This window comes from Sphaerodactylus townsendi, linkage group LG12, assembly GCF_021028975.2.
Source record: "Sphaerodactylus townsendi isolate TG3544 linkage group LG12, MPM_Stown_v2.3, whole genome shotgun sequence".
Classification (NCBI taxonomy): domain Eukaryota; kingdom Metazoa; phylum Chordata; class Lepidosauria; order Squamata; family Sphaerodactylidae; genus Sphaerodactylus; species Sphaerodactylus townsendi.
The window spans coordinates 41,206,204-41,229,173 of record NC_059436.1 but is presented as its reverse complement, the minus strand read 5'-3'; the positions used below and the strand labels follow the sequence as shown (position 1 = coordinate 41,229,173).

The 22,970-nt window shown below is 45.0% G+C and overlaps 1 protein-coding gene across 2 annotated transcripts in view; it reads right to left on the bottom strand.

Annotated features, from left to right (window-relative positions):
* Positions 1-4,133: 4,133 nt before the first annotated feature.
* Positions 4,134-22,970, bottom strand: part of STXBP1 (syntaxin binding protein 1) — a 66,432-nt gene continuing 47,595 nt past the window's right edge. The window contains exons 13-20 of one of the 2 annotated variants that reach the window (XM_048512875.1): positions 21,616-21,696; positions 19,221-19,359; positions 18,384-18,493; positions 18,013-18,114; positions 16,605-16,690; positions 15,505-15,659; positions 12,667-12,794; positions 4,134-7,274 (exon numbers count right to left, since the gene is read on the bottom strand). In XM_048512875.1, coding sequence (XP_048368832.1) covers positions 12,685-12,794; positions 15,505-15,659; positions 16,605-16,690; positions 18,013-18,114; positions 18,384-18,493; positions 19,221-19,359; positions 21,616-21,696 — 783 coding nt within the window. In that variant the 3' untranslated portion in view covers positions 4,134-7,274; positions 12,667-12,684. The remainder of the gene's footprint in view (positions 7,275-12,666; positions 12,795-15,504; positions 15,660-16,604; positions 16,691-18,012; positions 18,115-18,383; positions 18,494-19,220; positions 19,360-21,615; positions 21,697-22,970) is intronic. The other variant, XM_048512876.1, reaches the window with a different exon arrangement.

The window sequence follows — 22,970 nt, the reverse complement described above, 5'->3', positions numbered from 1 at the left end:
TGGTTGGGGATTATTTTTTTTTAAAAAAAGGAGGGTTGTATATTTTTCTTTAGTGTTTGTTATGTCTCCAGAGCAGACCTGGGCATTATACGGCCTGGGGGTCACATCCGGCCCGCCGGATGACCCTAGTGGCCCCCCTGCCGTGGTGGGGAGCGGGCGCCTTTGAAAGCCCCACAGAAGCCAGTTGCCTTGGCTGCCGGCTTCTGCGGGGCTTTCAAAAGTGCCTCGCCCCCCTGCCTTTTGGCCCAGCCCTCCACAATATTTTCTGTTTCTTATGCGGCCCCATGGAAAAAATAATTGCCCACCCCTGCTCCAGATTTAGCATCAAGGGTTGGGCCAGCATGGCGAGAATGAGGGGCGCTTCCTTGGTTCATCCACTGCCAGCACGTAGGGAGGCCAACCAGTGGTGGGATTCAAACATTTTAACAACAGGTGCCGATGGTGGTGGGATTCAAATAATGACCATTAAAAAGTATTTAAAATATTTTTAATATCACTTTTTAAATTTTAAACATTAAAAATATTAATACTTAATAAAAATATTTTAAGTATTTAAAAAGTGATATTTTAAATTTTAACGGGTTCTACAGAACCTTTGGAACCCCCTGAATCCCACCTCCGATGCCAACCTCCAGGTGGGAACTGGGGATCCCTCAGAATTACAGCTCATCTCCAGCTGACAGAGATCAGTTCTGCTGGAGAAAATGGATGCTTTGGAGGGCAATTGCACTTCACCGAGGTCCCTGTCCTCCCCAGGATCCATCCCAAAGTTTCCAGGTGTTTCTGAATCTGGAGTCAGCAACTTTACCCCTTTCTTGTCCTACCAGTGGTGAGGAAGGACCTGGCAATGCTCGCCAGCAAGGAGGATTGACCATGCTGGCAGGGGCTGATGGGAATTGTAGTCCATGAACATCTGGAGCGCCATAGGTTCGCCACCATGGGGTTAGAGGCCTTTGGAGCACACTTCCATTGCTTCCTGGAAGAGGCATTTGGAGTGGACGAAGGGTTCCTTTTATTCTTGCTGGCAGTATTGGGCTGAAAGGAGTCCATAAAACTTCTGTGCACACCCAAAAAGGTGGTTGGTGCTCTGGAGAGCATCACTCCCAAGCTTAGAACTAACCACCCCCTTCCAAAATGGTTTAAAGCAGGGGTGTCCAACTCTGGTCCTCCAGATGTTCATGAGCTATGATCATGGTCCATGAACATCTGGAGGGCCAGAGTTGGACACCAAAACTAAAGAAAAGAATAAACAACTGATGCCCTTTCATCCTTGGTCACAATACAGCCACATACAGCACTTCAAGAGCAGCTGGGGAGCTCAAAACTGTGTGTTCCTCATCTGAATCCTTCACAGAAAGACTCTCCAAAAGTCAGCCTCAATCCAGGTGCTGCAGGTAACTTCCTACAACAGTGTATCCTATTCTCTTTTTTAAAAAAAATGGTGGGGGGATAAGATTCTCATTCTGGATTTTGTGCTCCATCCCTTAAGAGACAGTTAAAATGTCAGGCAAAATGGTACACAAAAGCTTGAGGATAGCAGCAACAGGAAATAATGGTACAGTCTAGCACTTCAGTTGTGTTGAATTCAAACTGTAGATACGTATATTTAATTGAATGGGACTTCTGGCCACTTACTTTTGATTGGAGCATATTCCCACCCCCCACCCCCTCTAGATACAGAGGGTCTTTCAAGACACTGTCATACGTAAAGGCATAATAGCAAATTTCAAAAGGTTAGCAGAGTACAGAATTTAGCATTCATTTTTATGACGTGTGGCGAAAAGTTAAGCTAGTATCTGTGGCAGCTAGTCCAGAAGTGATCAAGAGGCCCCGGAGCGGACACATCCTTTTTTCCAGACTATCAACTGATTGTGTAAATGTATTTCACTCCTTCATTGTTTTTTTTTTGATGCAAAGGAAGCTCTCCTCTCAAAAATAAGCTTGGTGAGAAAAGTGGGAGGGAAAATGTGACTCAATAAATCGAAAAAAGAGCCGGGTAACTAAGACCACAGGCAAAGCACTGTGAAGGGATCCTGAGCAGTTTCTGAACTGCCTGTAGAAGAAGAAGAAGAAGAGTTTGGATTTATATCCCCCCCTTCTCTCCTGCAGGAGACTCAAAGGGGCTTACAATCTCCTTTCCCTTCCCCCCTCACAACAAACACCCTGTGAGGTAGGTGGGGCTGAGAGAGCTCCGAGAAGCTGTGACTAGCCCAAGGTCACCCAGCTGGCGTGTGTGGGAGTGCACAGGCTAATCTGAATTCCACAGATAAGCCTCCACAGCTCAGGCGGCAGAGCGGAGAATCAAACCCGGTTCCTCCAGATTAGATACACGAGCTCTTAACCTCCTACGCCACTGCTGCTCCTGCTGTACAGCCACTTCTGTAGCATATCAACGTTGATGGCTGGTTTATGCTGGGACTGCCTGCTGCAGCCATTTCTCTCTTCTGCCTGCTGCAGAGGAATGACGTTTCTCGGGTTCCAAGGCACTTCCTTTTGCCTCTCGTACTTCCATCTCTGCTGTGAATGAAAGGGCCCCTCTGTCCCCTGCGCCAAAGATGGAAGCTCTCAGCTCCCAGGTGCACTGTTAATTTTTTTAAAAAGTTGCTGTCGTCCCAGCTGCCTTATGGCAACCCATAATGTTTTCAGCACAAGAGATACTAAGAAATGGTTTGTCATAGCCTGCCTCCACCTTACACACCCTTGGGGGTCTCCCACCATAATACTTACCGGGGTCCAGGCTGAGAGTGTGGGGCTGGCCCAAAGTCGTCCTCCAAGTTTCCGTGGCACAGTGAGGATTTGAACATGGTTTTCTCAGATCCTGGTCTGACACCTTAACCACCCCCCCACACTGGCTCTCTTATCATTTCTCAGTAGTAGGAGGAGGAGTTTGGATTTATAGCCCCCCTTTCTCTCCTGCAGGAGACTCAAAGGGGCTTACAATCTCCTCGCCCCACAAACGGGCTTACAAACTCCTTTCCCTTTCCCCCTCACAACAAACACCCTGTGAGGTAGGTGGGGCTGAGAGAGCTCCGAAAAGCTGTGACTAGCCCAAGGTCACCCAGCTGGCATGTGTGGGAGTGCACAGGCTAATCTGAATTCACCAGAGAAGCCTCCAGAGCTCAGGCGGCGGAGCGGGGAATCAAACCCAGTTCCTCCAGATTAGAATAGTAGGTAGTAGGTAGCAATGCACCTGCCAGCCAGTCACTGTAGCCAGTAGCAGCGTGAAGGTCTGTTGACTAGCCGCAGTCACATTTTTAGCTATCTGTCAGCAGTGAAAGACACTTCTAGTGGACACGATTCTGCAGGCTCCTCAAGTCTAGTGGATGAGCTTATTTTGTGCCTTCAGCAACTTCAGCCAGAGTGCACAGCACTGTGCTTGCAACAAGATCTGCCTCTGCTCCTCCTTGAGCCAGCCAACCTGCACTTTTTCCATTTCCTTTTAAACCCAAGATGTTTGTGTTACATGTGTGTATGTCAGGAAGAGCCCAGGTCATGGTGACAGGACTAGTTCTGTGCGTGTGTTTTTTTTTTCTTTTTCGAAATGAAGAAATAGCAACAAAAATAAATATACTTTTTTGGGGGTGGAGGGGCTGCTTCTTTGAAGTTTTGTTAAATAAATGATTTGTGTGATTCTTTTTTTAAAATGCGGCCATTGCTTCATTTGTTAGCATATCTAAATGGAACTGTGTTTACGCATAAACGGCATAACAGCCTCTCTCTAACAGTGGCTACTAGTAAGCAGGAAGTGGCAATGACCACGCTGTTGCATGCAACAGTCCACATACAGTGGTAGACTGCTTCTGAAGGTGAAGGTTTAGCTTTCCAGCTATCCGGCCACTGCCAGACCAATCTTCTTTGAATATTTCCAGTCCAGCAAAATATTTGGTGCAGTCATTTCCAATAGAATTCTTTGAATTCAACATCTTTCTGCCATTTCACAGCAGTACACTTCTCTCACTGTATCAAGCCAAGCTACGAAAAGTTTTATTTAATTAAACCTAAACCCCCTCTGCGTTATATTGCAGCTGAACGTACAGCTGTTTGTTCCGAGAGGCGCAGGACTTCCGTTCCATTACACTGTGGTCTCCCCAACATCCCCAGCACCAACTACAGCCACAGCTCTTCACTTCATGGATGGGACAGCAATTTTTTTTATTGACCAAGTGCTTTTTCTTAAATACAGAAGGACAGCTATACAGAGATGATGCATGTTTGTGCTTCAACATTTCCAAACATTTAAATTCCAAGGTTAAAACAAAAATCCATGACAAGAATAGGTTTTTTTCTCCTTTTGATAAAGTCATAGGTTTTTCTTTTGAATATAAATAACAGATTTTTTAAAAAAGAACATCTAACAGAAGGGGACCCTGAAGCAGTTGCATTGCTAAACTAAAAGTAAACGGGTGGGGGGTAAAATTGCAGGAAAAGAGCAGGGGGAGAGGGGTGACAACAACCCAACAAAATGATCAGTGCAAATGGATACAGCCTCTGCCCTGTGAGTCTGTGTGTATAGTATCATGAGCAAGGAAGTAGAGAAATTACTAAAAACAAAACCTGGCAATAGGGAGGTTTTGCCTTTTAATTCTCTATTGGGAGAGTTGAAGAAGGCAAGGAAATACCCGTGTAAGAGCCAGGGGCAAGGAAAGCAAGAGGACTCACAACTCAAACCACAAGAAGTTCAATGCAGCATTTGTAGAGGAACGAAAAACACTCCAGAGAAGCACTGTACTGCAAGCTTGCCATGACATCACGAGACACAGTTATTGAACAGGTGGCTATACCGTCTACTGCAACTAAAGACAGAGAAAAAAGAGAGGCTCCCAAAAGAGAAAAGAGACCCCTGCCATAGCCCACAAATAATTATGAGAACGATCAATAAAACACTAAATGGATGACATTTCAACTGTGCCAATGCAGAAAGGGGCCAGGAGGATAAAATCAGTCAGACAAAACCCATACTTCAAGGGGGAAGGGGATGATCTGGGTTTTTTTTAAACAAAATCCTACTTAAAAAGAACAAACGAGTACCAGGTTTAATAATTCCCATTTAAATTGCCAAGAAGCACTTGACATTGTCTGGGGTCTGTCCACAAGTTGCCAGGTTTTTGTACTTTCATTTCACTAATGATTTTTTTTAAAAAAAATCTCTGCTTCCTCGGGGCAACCACATTACATTAATGACTCCCCAGCCCCCCGGTTTTCAAGCTTTCAAAGCTGTTCAGGGCTGCAGGAGAAATATAAACAAAGTGGGGCAGGGGGGACAAGAAAGTGCTCACAAAATTCAGCATCATGCAATTGCAAAGCAGCCTTTCAGGGCATGCACTCAGAGTATGAAAACTGCATAGACCACTCAGTTGATGCCACTGAAAAGACAAACCAGCTTCCCAGTTGACTGATTTGAAAGCCATTCCTCTTATATTTGGAAAAGGAACATGACCCACTCTTGAATACTGGGGACATTGGTTTTCCCTTCCCAGCCACAAACACTGCAAGACCCCATACATTGATTCAGTGCAGGTCATGTGGATTCCCCAGGTGGCCCTGTTCAACACACCAGAGGGGGGAAAAATTGAGACTAGAGGAAGATAAAAGGTTGAAAGCTGTGACAGGAATCACTATTTTAGGGGTATAAACACATTTTGTTACTGCCGTTGCCTCTGCTCAAATAGGTTCGACAGGTTTTGTCAAATGTAAAAACCTGTCAAACCTGTTTAAAGGATAAAAGTGGGGGGATGTGCAAGCACATCATGGGGAGCAATCCACCTTTAAACTCACTCCCCCCAAATACCCAGGTTTGTTGTCTCCAGTCTGAAGTAGGTAGTAAAGAGTGCATAGAGGAAAGTAGAACAAAAGCAACTTGCCACAGGACATTTCTTTTACTCCCTTAACTCCCGTGCACATCCAGGAGTTCAATTCTTTTGCCTCCTTTCAATTGGAGCTGGGGGGCAGGGAGGCTGCATGGAACACGCCTCTTGCCTAAGATATGCAGGGGCAGAGAAGGGAATTAAATAAGAGGCCAAACTTCAAGGCATACACTTCTCCACTATTGTTTCTGGATACTGTAGTTAAAAATTCTTTTAGATCTCTCTCCCTGAATTACAAATTTGCAGCAGGAAGAAGAAAGTAATTCTTAAACTGGTATGAACTGCATGCCTTAGCTAAGGGTGCTTACCAGTTGGGAGGGTCAGGAAAATTTGGGGCCCCAGTTGATCCTATTAGGATTCAAACATTCAGGATGCCAGCCATTAAAAGGCACATCCCTGCCACTCACCAAGACACAAATTTAGAAAGGAAATATCTGCCCTCCACTCCCCCCCCCCCGCACCCAAACCTACACTGAAGAGCTCAGTTAAAAGCTCATTTGGTAACGTTCCTTGGGCCAGTTCAGAAGCAAAATTGGCCACTGAAAAATGCTGTTTCTTTGTCAAAATAAGGCTTGGGGAAGGCTGGTCCAGTTATGCTGGAACTTCAAACACCACTCATTTTAACACACTCCTGCAAAAACGAGAGAAAGAAAAAACACAAAAACAACGATGGAAAAACACACACGCACGCGCACACGAAAGCTCAACCATCTACACTTTTTATGAACTCAAGAGATACAAAACCGAGACAACAACCCCAACAAGAGCAGCTAGAGGGAGCGGGGGACCAAAAGGGGGGAAAAGAAGAGATATATTCTATGTCTAAAATGCAAGCAAATTCTAACACACAAAAGAGAGCATTCACAGTTTGCAATTTGAGGTTAGGTACATGATCACATAGCCATAAATAAATCACGAGCATCCATCCATCCAGGCAGAAAAATAAAAAATACACTATTTAAAAAAATACCATAATCACCAAGGATGAATCAGTGGGGATCTTCGAGAAATGAGTTCGGTTCGGTGGTTTTATTTTGTCGGATACATACGAAGATAATAGATATATTATAGAATATATTATTTTTTCCCCACAATGCATATTTTTTGTTTCCTTATTTACCTTTGCTTCGAATGAACGATGAAAGAGAGATGAAGGAAGGGGAGGGGAGGTCCATCAAAAACACAGGAAGAGGGCAGAAATGAATCCGTGGTTGGCAAATTAAAACCAGGGACAGCAATGATGCCAGGAAGGTAGGATATGCCGAAAGGGAGATTGCTTTTTTGGATGCAAGGGAGGGTGGACAGAAAGCAGGTTTGGGTTCTCTTTTTAACTGCTGCTTTCTTCCTCCGTTTTGTTCAACTTCTTCAGTGTGTCCAGCAGTTTCTGTGGGGTGAGGATATGCGTGGAGCCTACAGCAGAACGGAAAGACAAAAGAGAGGTATTACGATCTCAAAAAGAGCATCAAGGAAGCAGGTTACCAAACTACGGGGCAGGCTTTAGAGTCCCAACATGGACTTTAAGGGTTGGACTTGGAGGGGGGGGATAGTCCCACCCAATGTCTGAGTGAACATGCACACGTGTCTCCAAGTCATGCCATCCAAGGACTGGCTGGCCCCTCTATGGATAAAACATCTCAGTGTTTAGGATGGGGGGTGTCAGCCACAGTGGTCGCCAAAGCCACCCAACCTGTTACTCGCCCCAAAGGCAGAGAACAGACCGTGGTGCAGGTTTTGTGAATCCCCTGCCAAGGGATCCCCAGCATACCTCCCACAGAGACACATATTACCAACATTGAGGGGGAACAAGGAGGGGAGAGTCCACCTCCGGCACCTGGAACCTTACCTTTCACAGGGCAGTAAAACCGTACTGTATTTTAGTTGGAAGAAATGCTTGCCAAAAACAACAACAAAAAGTAAGCCTATGGAACTACAAGTAGTCGCTCTAGTGCGGAAAACTGGAAAGGAAATTTAAACCAAACGCAAAATGTTACATGGAAGCCTCTCCAAAAGCCAAGTGCGGTGAAGGAATGAGGCATGGGGTACACTGGTTGCTGGGGTCATGGACGCCCATGCTGAGTGCGCAGAGAGGCAGGAGGGGCCATGTGAATCACAAGGCCCACACATGCAGTGGCAGAGGGCCGCCTTCCAAGAAAGGAAAGGCCCCTTTCTCTCCCACCTGACGTGGGAGACAAGAACCAAATTAAAGACGGGTCATTCAGACTTGAAAATGTGCATAGTTAAGAGAGATGGAGGGAAAGGAAGGTGGAAGGAGGGTGGCAAGAATATTGCTGGAAGCCAGAATTTAATGCATCTGAGCAAAACCTGCATCTAAAGCAAAAACATCTGGAATCGCAACCGCCTGCAAAGGCACCAAACTGTGGTCCTAAGGCAGTGTGACCACTCCACGGCTCACAGAGAACCACACTGGCAATTGCCATCAACCAGAAGAGCCACATGTACTCTGTATGCCCTGTTAGTCATCTCACCAAACACACACATACAATAAGCTTTAGTATTAATGTGTCTAATGACAACTTTTTTAAAATTTTCAGAGTACCTCTATGCAGTATCTCCTCTCTCCACCATTGCTCAACCCTAGCTAGTCTTCTTTATCTGGAGTGAGGGGAAAGGCTTGCGAGTCAAACGTGACACAAAACAGTGTTGAGGTTTTCATGTTCTCCTGTGTTACAAGTACCCTTCAGTTGAACTCTAGTGTTGCAAGAGATGGGCGGTTTAGAACCGTTCCTTTTGCTAAGCAGGAACCGTCTACCAACCACAGGGCAATAGTTCCGCACAATTTCCTGAAATGTGGGGCAGGTACCACTTGTGAGGTGATGATGCTCAGAAGAACCACAGGTGGCACTTCAAAGAGCCACTTGTGGCTTCCTGAGCCACTGTCACTGCCCTAATGAACCTCGGGTGTCTTAGCAAAACACTCAGCAAAACACTAGGGCGATGAAGAAAAGCATACCCTGATCTTCTGAAAGAAAATCAATAGCTGTTGCTGATCCCAGTGCTCTTAGAAAAACAGAAACCGGCACAGAGAAGTGTGGCTTTTGATGGAAAACAATTGAAAGAGGCCTGGATTGCCATCCTGTTTGGAAACATGCATAAAGGATGGCTTGGCATGATCTCCGAAACTGCAAAAAAATGGCTCCCTGGAAAGTGTAGTTGCTGACCAAGGGTGCCATTTTATAGAAACAAAGAAATCCAAGGATCAAGTCCCCGGGTTTTCAAGCAGCTAAGATATCACAGTGGTGCTCAAGATAGGTGAACAGAGGCCAAACATGCCTTTCTCTGGGTGATTCCGCACAGGCCAAATATAATGGGTTCAGGCCCTTTTGTGAAGTGTTATGGGGGGAGGTTCCCACAGAACTCACCCCCAAAACACTTCTAACCTGAACCCAAGTTAAACGAAAGTTGCTAAATTAGCAACTTTCCTTCTTCAACCAAGTTTCAGACACTTCCTGCTTGCCTGTGCAAATTACGACAAGCAGGAGGTGTTCTATTTCCCCCTCTCCCATCCACCATTACAGTGGATTCCCCAGGCAGCCACCATTACAGCGGAATCTCCTGAAGTGATCTGAATCCCTTGAAGTCAACCATCAAGTTATGTGGACTATTTCCTTGCTATTGAACTATATTTGAGACTGCAGATTGTGTCTGTGTAAATCTTGATCTATCTATGCCTATTAAAGGTTAATAAAGATAAAGAAGACAGTGGAATCTCTAGGTGGCCACCATGTTGTGCCAATAAAAGGGGAATTCTCAGGTGGGAGGATTCTTGGGTGCACGGTTTGCAGGGAAACACAGCATTTCCCATGTGAACCATGCCACCTCCTGCTGCTGTGATCCCAGCAATCCCAGCTGGCCCCTGCATCCGCAGTGCAAGCGGCAGCACAAGTAATTAGCGTTGTCTGTGCAGAATCAGCCTCTGTGATGGCTCCAACCCCAACCCCCTCTTGTCAAAATGAATATTCAGATCAGCGATGGCGAACCTTTTGGACCCAGCATGTCAAAAATTCGGAAAAATGCCAAACTTGACTCTGACATGTCATCCCCTCCCCCCAAAACAAAAGAGAATTTAAAAAAAAATTGTGTATTTTAAAACAATACAGTCCAGTTTCCTATGATGCCATGTATTGTATAAAGAAAAGTCACCATAATTACACAAATGGCTCAAACTCTAAATCGAGAGAATTGTTGTTGTTGGGTGTTGGTGAACACTGGTGTGTTACCCGGTGTGTCATCTTTGACACACATGTCATAGGTTCACCATCACTGTACTAGATAAAGACCAGCATTTTGACTGATCAGATCAGACAAAAAGTAACATGCAGACAAAAGAAAAGAACAGTGACTGTCTAACTGTGTTTGCATCTCACATTTTACACGATCTCTAATACTAAGAGGCTGCTGAGCACTTTGAGTTCAAGCAAAACCACATTTCCAGTGCAAAATATAGCACATCCCCAACTGTGCCAGTGGAGTTTTTACTGTAATTAAACTGGAACAGGACTCATTTTTGATGTTCAAATTGTGTTCCCGTTATTAGCTTACACCACTGTTTTTTCTGGCTGTGTCCTATTGTGGCAGGGTTTGCCTTTAAAAGCTGTGGTTGAATGACACCTGGAAGATCGAATAGCTGTCAGAAGCTCAGGACAGAGCAGAACTGTTGGCTAGATCTGAAACAGTAACAATCTATTTCATGTTTTTCTGGGAAGAAACAGGTGGCAAAGGTCCTCCGTCTCTCCTGAATGAACTTCGAGATAGTTATGTCTTCCAAGCACAAAGTCAAAGAAGAACAGCAGTCCTTCATGGCCAATGAAGTGGCATGCTTCAAACAGGATAGTATTTTCAAGTATTTTCTCATCAAGTATTTTCTCATTAGCTTTCCCCACCTGCATTTTAGCTGTCTGTTGGTTAGAAATGCATCAACTAGGAAAGGTGAAGGAGTAGCACTATCTGTCAGGGATGATTACACCTGTGAGCTATTAAATGAAGTGGCAGAATGGACCACACAACTCAAGACTACATGTGAGGAGTCCAGCTTTGGATGCTTCTCAATATATTTTTTAAAACCCTCAGGTGACACCTTGTAGTCTGCACTAGGGCAATCCATTCTATCAACTAAACTCTCTAATCTCACTCTACCACATGAGCAGACCCAGTCTATTATCCTGCCATTCCCCCAAGAGATTCAGCACAGCATGCAGCAATTCCCTTCCTCTCATTTTATCCTTGCAATCATCTTATGAGGTAGGTCACCTTGAGAGACCAAGGACGTACAGTGAGTTTCAGGCTGAGCAAGGCTTTAAGGCTGGTTTCTGTGATCAGGGTGTAGAACTGTAGCCACTAAACCATACCTGAATCAATAGGAAAGAGGGAGTTGTTCTTTGTTTAGTGCTTCACTGATAGGCCTGCACACACATTGCATTTCCTAGTCCATCCATAACACGGGGTCAAAAATTCAGTGAAACTACCTACTTGCATCAACAAGAGCATAAAAGGGTTCCTTCTGCCTAGATCAACCAAGGGAGAAACTCCACACAGCTTTTTCCCCAAGATGTCCTCAGTATGCTTATTTCAGCTCAAGCCATGCTATTTTAAGGACACTTTTCCCCCTAAGCAGCCTGCAAGACATCCCCTGCCTGGCTGTTGCGAATGCAGAGCTCAGGAGGCATCTTATTTTTCCCACCCAACTATTAAAACTCTCTGGTCAGTGTCACTTTACGCTTGTGCCCAACATTTTGTGTGCTGCTGAAAGGATTCTCCCTGCCGCCATTTGCTAAAGGTTGCCCCAGGATGTTTGCTCTGCAGGCTCCGATCCTGGGCACCTTTTCACTTGAAAAGTACACAGTTTTACACAGCTCTTCCTGCTGATTCCGGCAATATATAGTTTGCCTTTTTTTTTCTTTTTTTGGAGGAGCAGCATTCGAGGATACGCAGACAAGCATATGAGAATCTTAGCGGCTCAGAGGACTGCCACTGAAAAGCACTGGAACTGTGGAAGTGTCTTCAAAACAGCTAAGATTCTCATACGCATGTCTGTATATCTTCAAATGCAGCTCCTCCAGGTTTTTTTAAAAAAGAAGGAAAACTATGTATTGTGGAATCAGCAGGAAGCGCTGAATATAATTATGTACTTTTTGGGCTGAAAAGGTGCCCAGGATCAGAGCCTGCAGAGCAAACATCCTGGGACAAGCTTCAGAAAATGACAGCAGCACACAAATGTCAGGCTTAAGCAGAGGGTGAAACTGATCTGAGAGGTTACTGGTTGGGCAGGAAAAACAAATAAGAGGTGGCTTTTTTAAAAGATGTCCCCAGGACATCTTATTTTGGATGTGCAAGAGTGAAATTAAGGCCACCTCTTTTTAAAACATCCCGGACGCCTTATTTGTACTGTGCCAAACGTAAACAAGACAGCAAACTGGAGGAATCTGACAACTGTTAGAAAAAAATCATCTCTCAGGATGTCTTTTTGCAGGCCAAATAAAAAGTGCTCTGCCATTTCCTTTGGAAACAGGTATCTGACAGCATGAATATTCAGCAAGTTCTGGCTACAAGAGATTCATGGTATAGGACTTGATGGAAGCAGTATTGGACACATTTTCAAAAACCGTAGTTAAAAATCTGCAAGCATTTTCTCACCCAAGAACTGATAAAGAAGAAAAAAGAGAGAGAGAAGAGAGGAGAAAAAGAAAAAAAGAGAGAAAGAAAGAAAACAGTGACGTAAAAAAAAAATCAAAGAAGCCCTTCCAGACCAGGAGAGGGTTTCTTCTCTATAGTAAGCTGCTTTTACTTTTGGTTTCTTTGGCTCTCATTCCATTGTTGGAGCCTGTTCCTCAAAAGATACCCTAGTGGAATCCCTGAAGTCGGGGTGCCTCAGATCCATGAGAAATTTGGTGGGAGTGAGAATATGAGTAGAACCTGTGAGAGAACAGAGTGCGGGCTGACGTCTTGCACAGAAAGGAATCAAAGGAACATGCCAAAAAAGATTAAAGGCCTTACATATTTATTTCACCATCAAAATCTCAGTACATAGCAGGTGAGGATGGGCGAAGAAGCAAGACATGAGACGAGAGAGAGAAATTACGCTGAGAAGTGGGCACGGTGAAGGTGAACGAACGGTCAGCAAAGCGTCACCATGCTCTGAAACGGGACAGACCAGGCTGGGTTTTGGCAGTCACTAGCAGATTTCCATGGTCAGCATTTTGAGGGTTGGTGGGCAGGCTTCTCTTGCTTTGGGGGCTCCATTTTAAGGTATCTAAGGGCTTCAGGCCATCACCCAGTTATCTAGATGGTAGGAACTATGGTGGAGCCAAAAGTTGGAGATGTTTACATCTATAGTATCTGACAATGTGTAATTTTATTCCTACACAGCTTAAAGCAGTCAGGAGGCATTTCCAATTAAGCAAACAGTGCAGTGAGAACTAGTTAAACTCTGCTTCCACTGCACTATGGTCCTTATCCCGGTATTACCCCTACCCATACTACTATGGACGATGCACCATTGAGAGGCAGCGAGGTGCAGTAGTTAGCATGTCAGACTAGAACCTGAGAGACGCAACTTTGAACCCAACTCCACCATGCAAGCTTACTGGGTGACCTTCTCAGTCTTACCTACCTAACAGGTTTTGAGGGAGGCTAAAATAAAGGCCTCTGATTTAAGCCACTTTTGTTTCTCACTAGGGAGAAAGACAAGGTACAAATGTACAAGTAGTAAATAAATAATACAACCACTGAAAGCCAGCACCCAACGATGTTTGCTTCCAGTTAAAATAAAACTGGTAGTGAGTGGCCTTAGTCAGGAATTTGATGTATAGTCTGGCCAATTCCTACAACAAGTGGACTGAAGACAAAGTGGTATCTAGCCTCCCTATAAATTTGGTCTGCAATATTGAGTGGGTATAAGATGTCACATGTGTTAAAATATGCTCTTTTGCATTGGCCCTGCCTTTTGAAACAAAACCTAAAGAGAAAGCATTTAGGAGATTGCTGAAAAGTCATCTCTGTTGTCTTAAAAGGAAAATGAAGTGGTTTCCATAGCAACAGTGGCTCAAGGCCTGAGGAAAAAAACTGACTTGACCTGCTGCCACCCAGGAAGAACACGAGACAGCATCTTTGATGAACATTAAACACACATGCACCAACCATAACCATAAAGTGAAGAAAGGCATAGTAAATACTAGAAGAAGCTACATTTAATTACCCGACACAGAAGCACACAGAATTATAAAGTGGACCAACCGGATGTATGACACGGAGAAGGAAAGAGAGGGTTAGGGTAGATGGCACCATCTTGGCACAGGGAGAAAAAAAATCCAATAAACAGATGAGGGGGATAGTTAGACATTAGGATGGCCACAGGCACATGGTGGGTTAAATTCAGCTCTAGGTGCAAGTGAGACTGGCATAAAGGGCTTCAGCATGGCCAGAACCTGCTAACGCCCATGATGAGGGCCCGCTCCTGACCAAAGATGTTTGGTCTATCTCCTTTCCCAATAGGAGAAGAACCTGTGGGGACAGCTAAAAGCAGCTTAAGAGAGTTGTTCTTTGACAGAAAGGGAAAGGATCCACAGTTGGGAGGCAAGGCAAAAAGAGAATAGAACCACAATTTGGGGCAGGGGTAAAGCTCCAAGGGAGGGTCCTACAGCTATCATGTGTCCCAGGTTCCATAATAAATTTCCTCCCACCTAGTGCATAGGTGTCAAACTCGCGGCCCTCCAGATGTTATGGACTACAGTTCCCAGCATCCCCTGCCAGCATCATACTGGCAGAGGATGATGGGAACTGTCGTCCATAACATCTGGAGGCCCGCGAGTTTGACACCTGTGACCTAGTGCATTCAAAACTGTGAAAATCCAAACATCCCTCCCAGCTATTCTGAGTTGTCGTGATGCCTCAGTTCCCAGAAGCCACCGAGTCTGGGCAAAACGAAAAAATGAAAGGACCCCACTATAATCACATTATAAACTGATTTATTTATTTACGTGCCCACTTTTGACTTGTTACCTCCTTTGGATATACAAAAGAACGTGACATACGCCAGTTTTTGTGTGCGCATTTACCTCAGGGGGAGGCTCTGGCTTTGCATGTCAATGAAAACCCACCAAGACCCAAACAGAAATGGACAATTTTTTTTTCTTAATCTATTATTAATTACATTTTGATAACTGTATATTTCCATGTATGTAAACATCCATTTGAAGAGACGGTGGCTTCACCAAGTCATATTTCTGTAGCAGAACACATTTGTGAGAGAAACCATTACCACCCGGAGAACTCTTCAAATTGTCCCATCACAGAAGATGAGGCTTCATCCAAAACACCTCACTGATTGATAAACACTATAGCACAGTCACTCAGGTGAAGGCTAGACATGTCAAAAGCACACACGCGCGCGAGCATAAGGAGTTGGGAATGAGGTCGTAGTGTGGTGAGTGGGAGGGGAATAAATGTACTTTATGAGGAGCTTTGTAGAACACTCATCTAGAGTAGGATTTTTACCATATTTAGCATTTGGAAGGAGGGAGGAAAGAGAGGGATCACGCAAGGACACACGGGCGCAAGATGGAGTCCATGGAAACAAGATGCAGCAAAGCACGACTCCGCCTTCAGCAACTGCAGAAAGACTCACCTATTAGCACCTCCCACTTTCCACTGGCTTGCGTCACCTCATAAGCACAGCGCATCTCACTCAGGGCCACGCCCCCCAGGATGAAAATGATGAGGCGGGGGCCGCTCCTGTATTCCCCAGGAGCCTTGTTCTTGTGCCAGTGTCCATAGCGGGCACTGAATTCAGGGAAGAAAGAAATAGTTTGTTATTATTTTTATTATCATTATGGCATTTTACGTGTTACAACAGGTCCTACTTGCAGAGCCTACAATCTACAATTTGCAACAAGGGAGACCACGTCCGGTGAGGAGGAAGGGTACAGATATTCCTTGTAATTGCAATTCCTGGTAACTGAGAATTAGTTTCCATATGGGGAGGAAAGGGTGGTACTTTCAGGACATAATGGGGAGGTTCCACTTATTTTAGATAAGGAATTGCTTTAACTAATAGAAATTATCACCTATCTATGTACCTAGTTTGCCTGTAAGGAATACTAGGGGTTTATTTCCAGGAGTAGTTATAGTGTGGGGGAAAGGCAACCTAATGAAGAACTACAACAGGCTACAAAACATGCTAACAATCAATGAACGCAATAGTGCAATATCAGAATGTGCCGATTAATCATATGCTGAAATAACTGTGCAAAAAGTATAAAAGCTACAAACGAGTAGAGCCTTAGACCATCGGGGACTGTTAAGCCACATCCACATATGGTGTTCCAGTCTTATCTGGGGCACATGGCACCTTTAACCAATTTCAGCCAGTTCGCCGTCTGTGTGGCTCTTGTTGGAAAAACAAAATGTGGATTCCCCCTCTTACTCCAATGTCTTTACAGTAAAAACAAAATTCCCTCTTTGCATCTTTGCCTCTGCATCTTCAAGATGTACCAGTTCCTAAGGCTTCATTCCAAGTGCAGTAGAGTTTACTGAACCATACCGAAGTTTACCTGAAGTTGCTCCTCTAACCTTCTAGTTTTTGCTGTTGTTGTTGCTTTTAAGGCAGAAGGAACTACAATTCTGGCAACAGCTATTAAAATAGATGAGAAACAGAAGGACAGCAGCCCAAAGGTATGGCTTATGGTTCATGCTGTCTCAGGTCCAAAACGAGCTGCTTCTTCCTACCTGACTGCTGTAGTGCTGAAAGAGGCTGAGGACCGGGTGGAAATATAGGGGTAGTGTTTTGTATCCAGTTTATCCTCAATAGCATCCTGGAAAAAGAAAGGGAAATGAACAGCATATTGGGAAATTTTGCCTGTGCCATATGTTTTTTTCTAAGCATGTAAGATACAAGTCCAGCATCCTGTTTCCCTGCAATGGCTAACTGAAAGCTTCTACTGTCGCTACCATGAGCTAGCATGGTGTAGAAGTTAAGAGCAAGTGGATTCTAATCTGGAGAACCGCATTTGATTCCCCACTCCTACACATGAGCGATGGACTCTTATCTGGTGAACTGCATTTGTTTCCCACCATTTCCTGCCACTTGTGATTTTCTGTGCTGCCTACCATTTGGTGAAGTCTTACAGACGTTTCCTCTGCTTGCATTGCATTTGGCTGCTATTTCCATTATTGCTGTGCATGGAAACATTAACTTTTGCCTGCCGTTTTTTAGGAAGGGCTGTTCTTTCTTTCTTTTGTTGTTGTTGTTATGAGGGTGGTTTTTTTGAAGCTACAGTGACATGATAGCAGAAGTGGCAATATGTGCAAATTTCAAGCTGTTGTCGCTTCAAAAACACCTCCCTCAAAACAAAACTGAAAAAAAGGAAAAATGGCACGTTCCTGGTATTGGCAGGCAAAACTGAATGTTTCTGTGCACAGCAAAAGCAATGGTGGAAATAGCGACCAGACACGTTGCAAGCAAAGAAAACGTCCCCAAGACTCTTCAGCAAATGGCGGGTGGCATGGAAGCAGCAGAAAGGGCAGGCTTGAGTGAGCTTCAAAATCAGGCAGGGAGAAAGAGGTGGGTTGTTTTTCTTTAAAAAAAATAACTGTTTTCAGCTGGAACGCTTTACTTCCCCATGCTGTACAGGGGGGGGGGGGAGCCAAAACGGTTCTGCAAAAAGTTTTATTTATGATGTGCACATCAGTAAACACAGGTTTGTCAAACTCCAGGTGTGGCATGGAGATCTCACACAGGTGTCAAACTTGCGGCCCTCCAGATGTTATGGACTACAGTTCCCATCATCCCCTGCCAGCATCATGCTGGCAGGGGATGATAGGAACTGTAGTCCATAACATCTGGGGGGCTGCGAATTTGACACCTGTATGAATTACAAGTGATCCTCAGACTACAGAGATCAGGGCGGACTACATGCCATTAGACCCCTCTCCCAGAAGTTCCTCCCTGTCCAAACCCCAACATCCGTGGCTCCACCCCCAAATCTTCAGGAATTTTCCAAACCAGAGGTGATAATTCTGCAAGTCTTGCATAAGGAGATGGACTTTTGGTCTGACGCAACAAGGACATTATTTTTGATGTGGTTAAGAAAAACAATCCCCGGGTTATACATTCCCTTCTTCTTCTTAGCCTTACCTCCATGATGTCCTTGACCACTGGGGTCCATCGAGACAGCTGATAGGTCTGTTCGCTGATACGCTCCTTCCTCTCAGGCTTGCTTCTGCGGCGCAGAGTGGACTGAGCACAAAAGACAAACAAGGAGAATGTTTAAGCAAGGCAAATGTTCATTTCCGCCTCTTGGGCAACCCTTTGGCTCCAACAGCAGGCCACTTGGGAGTATCTTGTCTGTGTGTTTCAGGGCACAATTCAAATGGGTGGTTTTTTAATCTTGTTTAGGGTCAGGGAACCTTACGCTTTAATATCATCAACTTTACTTTCTCTCAGGCACTGAGAGCTGAATCCTGTGGCCAATGGTAGAAGCTCAAAAACCAGGATGGGGGACTCACATCCGTGATTATGGGTATTCCAATATGGCCCAAATTGGTAATGATCTCACTGTCCTCGGGTGGGATCTGGGCATGTTGAATCAGCTTGTTCAGGTTTTCCTCAGTGATTCCTGGAAAACACAACAAGGAGAGCCATTCTCCAAACAACAATTGTCTTCAGAAAGTCAGAATGTTTAATGACATCATTTGCTTCCCTGCATCGAATATAACTTCTGAGATCCTGCAACATTCTTGTTCCAAATCTCCAATAACGAGTCTCTCTATATCTGGGTACCTTACAGAAAGACAGCTACTTTGTATGCACAAGGTCTAAGTTGAATGTCAGCACCTCCATTGGAAAGATCACAATGGGGAATATCTTACTCATCCCAAGCACTGGAGACCAACTACAAATCAGAGACGACAATATTCAGCTACATGGTTTCACTTCGTATTGGGTAGCTTCCTATGTTTTAACTGAAATAGCTATATAAATGCATGCAGAGGCTGTAGCTCAGTGGCAGAGCATATACTTCACACACTGAAGGACCCAGATTCAACCCCTAGCTTAAGTTAAAATGAGTTTAGGTAATAAGTACTGGGAAAGACCTTTCTTTTGACTGAGATTCTGCAGAGCAGCTGCCAGTCAGAGCAAATAAAACTGAACTAGAGGGACAAGAGGTTGACCTTGGTGCACAGCAACTCCATGCCCTCAAAACTGTTGAAGGACTTTTCCTTTGAGTTGTTATTTCAAACACCTCTTTCTCAGCATCTCTGGCTCTCCCACCTTTATCTCCACATCCTGCCCACCCACTACCGAGCTGCTGCTGCTGCTGCTGCTGCTGCTGTTCATCCTACCATTCTTGAGGATGATGTACAGCAAGATGATCCGGATCTTGTCATAGGTGGTGACGTTCCCGTCCAGCAAGATCGGGACAATAGCTCGCATGGGGTCCTTGATTTTCTCACCCTCTGCATCAGTGCCCATAGCCAGATCCTGCGGGAAACATCAATAACCACTGACGTTTCTTTATGTACTTCATTTATCGCTCACTTTTCTACCCAAAGGGGCAAACAATATTGTCCCATCTTACATCCCAGCCATAAATTTAGTCCGAGGGGAATACACAAGGGGGGGGGGGGGGATAACCTTCCGAGGCTGGCTATCATGGAATGTTTAGTGTCCCTGATCCCATCAAGGTCAGATTTTGTGGTGGGGTTGCAACTCAGCAGTCATATATTTGCTTTGCAAACAAGAGATTTCAAGTTCCATTTCCAGTGAGAAGCACCGTGCCTCAGATGCCATTCTGACAGACTCAATGGACTTGCCCAGACTAACAGAGGCGGATTCCGCACAGCATACATATAGCAGGTTGCAGTTGTTATAAAGGAACCTGTTTTTCTTTTCCCCATTCATATGTGTGCCCTTCATCCATTCAGGCAGCAATCGGAACCCATAGAAACAATCCGGGTTGCTTTCACGCCTTCCCATGAAGACGCTTCTCTTTTTTTACAAAAAAAAAAAAATCCTGCAACACATGCGTAGCTGCAGAGGTATACAGAAATGAACCCCCACAGCCATGCTGACTGTCCCACAATCCAATTGGCTGCACCTGCACATGGGCAACACATAGAAGAGAAAGGGACCTCCCTGCAATGGCTGGGCAATAATAAACATGTTGCTGTCAGAGGCGTAGCTCCAAGGGAGCGAGGGGAGGGTGCGATGCACAGGGCACGCACCCGTGGGGGGGTGGGATGGGGGCATTCTGGGGTGGGGTGTGGGCGTGGCAGGGGCGGAGGATGCACCAGTGCACCGGGCGTTTTTCCCCCTTGTTACGCCTCTGGTTGCTGTGGATCTATATCAGACCTGGGCATTATACGGCCCACGGGCCACATCCGGCCCGCCGGATGACCCTGACTGGCCCTCCTGCCATGCTGGGGAGCAAGGCGTCTTTGAAAGCCCCGCAGAAGCCGGTTGCCTTGGCTGCCAGCTTCTGTGGGGCTTTCAAAAGCGCCTCGCTCCCCTGCCTTTTGGCCTGGCCCTCCACAATATTTTCTGTTTCTTATGCGGCCCCATGGAAAAAATAATTGCCCACCCCTGATCTATATGATGGTCTTACTTGTGCTGCCATCAACTCTGCTGGAGGGAAGATTTAAGAATATGGAACGTTCTAAAAGAGTTTGTTCATGTGATATGAAACACTTGGACCATTCTCTGTTTCTATGCCCTAAATACAACGAGATACGCATGAAATGCATGAATTCCATTTTCTTGCAATGTTCTCAGTGGCATGAGTGTTATAAGATACCCAATCTCCTGAACAGCTCTGATGTGCTCTTTTGTGAAACTGTTGCAAATTTTATGCTGGAAATTAGTAATTTTAACTCCATTTCTTAACCTTGTTTTGTTTTAAAATTTTGTCCTGTTTTGTATGCCAATAAAGGCTTGTGTTGTGTTGTTGGTCATACGTGCTCCCATGGGGAGAAAATGTGCTTGGGGGACTTTGTACGCTGTTGAGCGCTCAGATTATCTGCTCATACCATGCTGGGCGACCTACAGAGAATGGGGGGCGGGTGGATTCCACCTGACAGTAGATGGCATGGAACCTAAAGTGAATGGGTAGAAGGGAGGGAAATAAAGCATCCCCTGTCTGCTGCGTTCGTGCGGGAGTGCCTTCAATCCAGCATTATGGAAAAGGATCTCTGGTCTAGCTACTTTTGAAAATCCCAGATTGAAGGGAATACAACGGGCCAGCTTGTTTTGGGAACAGGACCTGTGTAAAGTGTCCCCACAAATGGTTTATATAACGTCCTACACCCCTTACATTTGACCTGTGCGAAATCCATCAGAATGAGTCTGAGCTTCACATTTTATTTGTCATTTATTTTTATTTTATACTCTATTGCACACATCTGCCCACTGAAAGGAAGACGTTTGTGTTGCAAAGCTTCCCACGGCTTCTTTGACGCCGCTTTAAAAGCATAAGGGAAAAAACCAGCAGGAATTCATTCCTCCTTGAAAGACAGACAGAGAGAAACACAGGCCTCCGCAAAGTAGCCGAGATGCTAATTTTAAGCCTCCTGCAAAAATCTGTCAAACGATGCAGAGATTTATGAGTCAGAAGAACCCACCAGTGCAGCCAGAACACACAGGAGGACAAAGAAAAGATGCTTGTAAGGTTTTTCCATCAGCACAAACTGCTTCCCCCATGCGTGCTCACGTTCATCAGCATTTTCTTTTTAACTGATTTACCTGCTCAACCCTGCAAAGCTTATCCACGGTGCCTTGATAGTGTTTCATGCAGTCCTCAGCCAAGTGAAGGTGAGTGGAGTACTATGGAAACAGAAAAAAGGTAGAGTTGCTCCCATCCCAGAACAATGAACAAAAACCTCCAAATGCTACTAGATCATGGCCATACAGCCCCCCTCCCCAAAAAACCCCTCCATGTGAATGACCAGAAGGTTTGGTATACCCAGAAGGACCTCCCAAGCAATCCCCATCAGAATAAACAGCCCTAAGAAATAGCCAGACTGTCAGGTCCGCCTTGCCTGGCATCAGATGGCCAGAGCCAACCTGGGCTTGCTGTTATCTGTCTATATTAATGGGCCTTTCTGTTCTAATCCTTACACTTAGCAACATAGTGAATCAGGCTTCCTCGCCCCAGCCCCCATCCGGGCCCTGGAGCGAAGTCTATCGCATGTCCTTGAGATACTTGAGTCCCAAAACAAAGCTGTTCTCATCGTTATTCTGATGGGAACATGGGAAGATGGGTGGGGGAGGATGAGCAGGAAAATGTTTCAGATAAACGTGGCTGCAGGGACCAGGCTCTTTAGATCTGGCTTTCTGCAGCAATTGTAACTGACACAGTTCAATAAAAGCTCCTGAATTCTGTTGTACAAGAACCTTACACAGACAATGGATAGCTCTGATTTCACACGGCCACAAGTACATCCTCTCATCAGATTCAGTGTTTTAGGACCAGCTATCGAGATGCTTCATGAATAAACAGATGCTTTGCAGGCAGAAGTTCCCAGCCCACTCTCCAGTTGCAGTATTCACAAGTAACTGGTGTCAGAGAAGCCCAATATCCTGAAAAGTCAGTGCTGCCAGTGGGAGTAGATAACACCGAGCTAGATGAACCAATGAACTAACTCAGGGTAAGACTTCATAAACATGGTCCTTCCATGGAACAGCCTGATTTATCCTTTCTCCAGCTCCCAGCTGATTGGTCCCCTCAAGAGAACGCAAGTCTTTAAACCTTAAGAAAAGGGACATGTTGACCTTTAACCCCCTTGATGCCCCCTGTAAAGGCTGCTGGTCTGAGGGGGAAGAGTATGTGAGTGGGTAATATTTTGGAAGTGTTTTTATTATTGTTTTCATTGTAATTTTGTACTTTTGTTGTAGTTTTCAATTTTTTATTTATTAAATGATTTATTTATTTAAGTTTTCAATTTTGTAAGCTACCCTAAGATCCCCATATAGGGTGGGATATAAGTCAAATAAATAAATAATCCCATAGCAGGTCTGTTTTGTGTGTGTGTGCATGCGTGCATGCGTGCGTGCGTGCATCCGCTGCCCCCCACCTTCATCATCTCACAAAATACGGT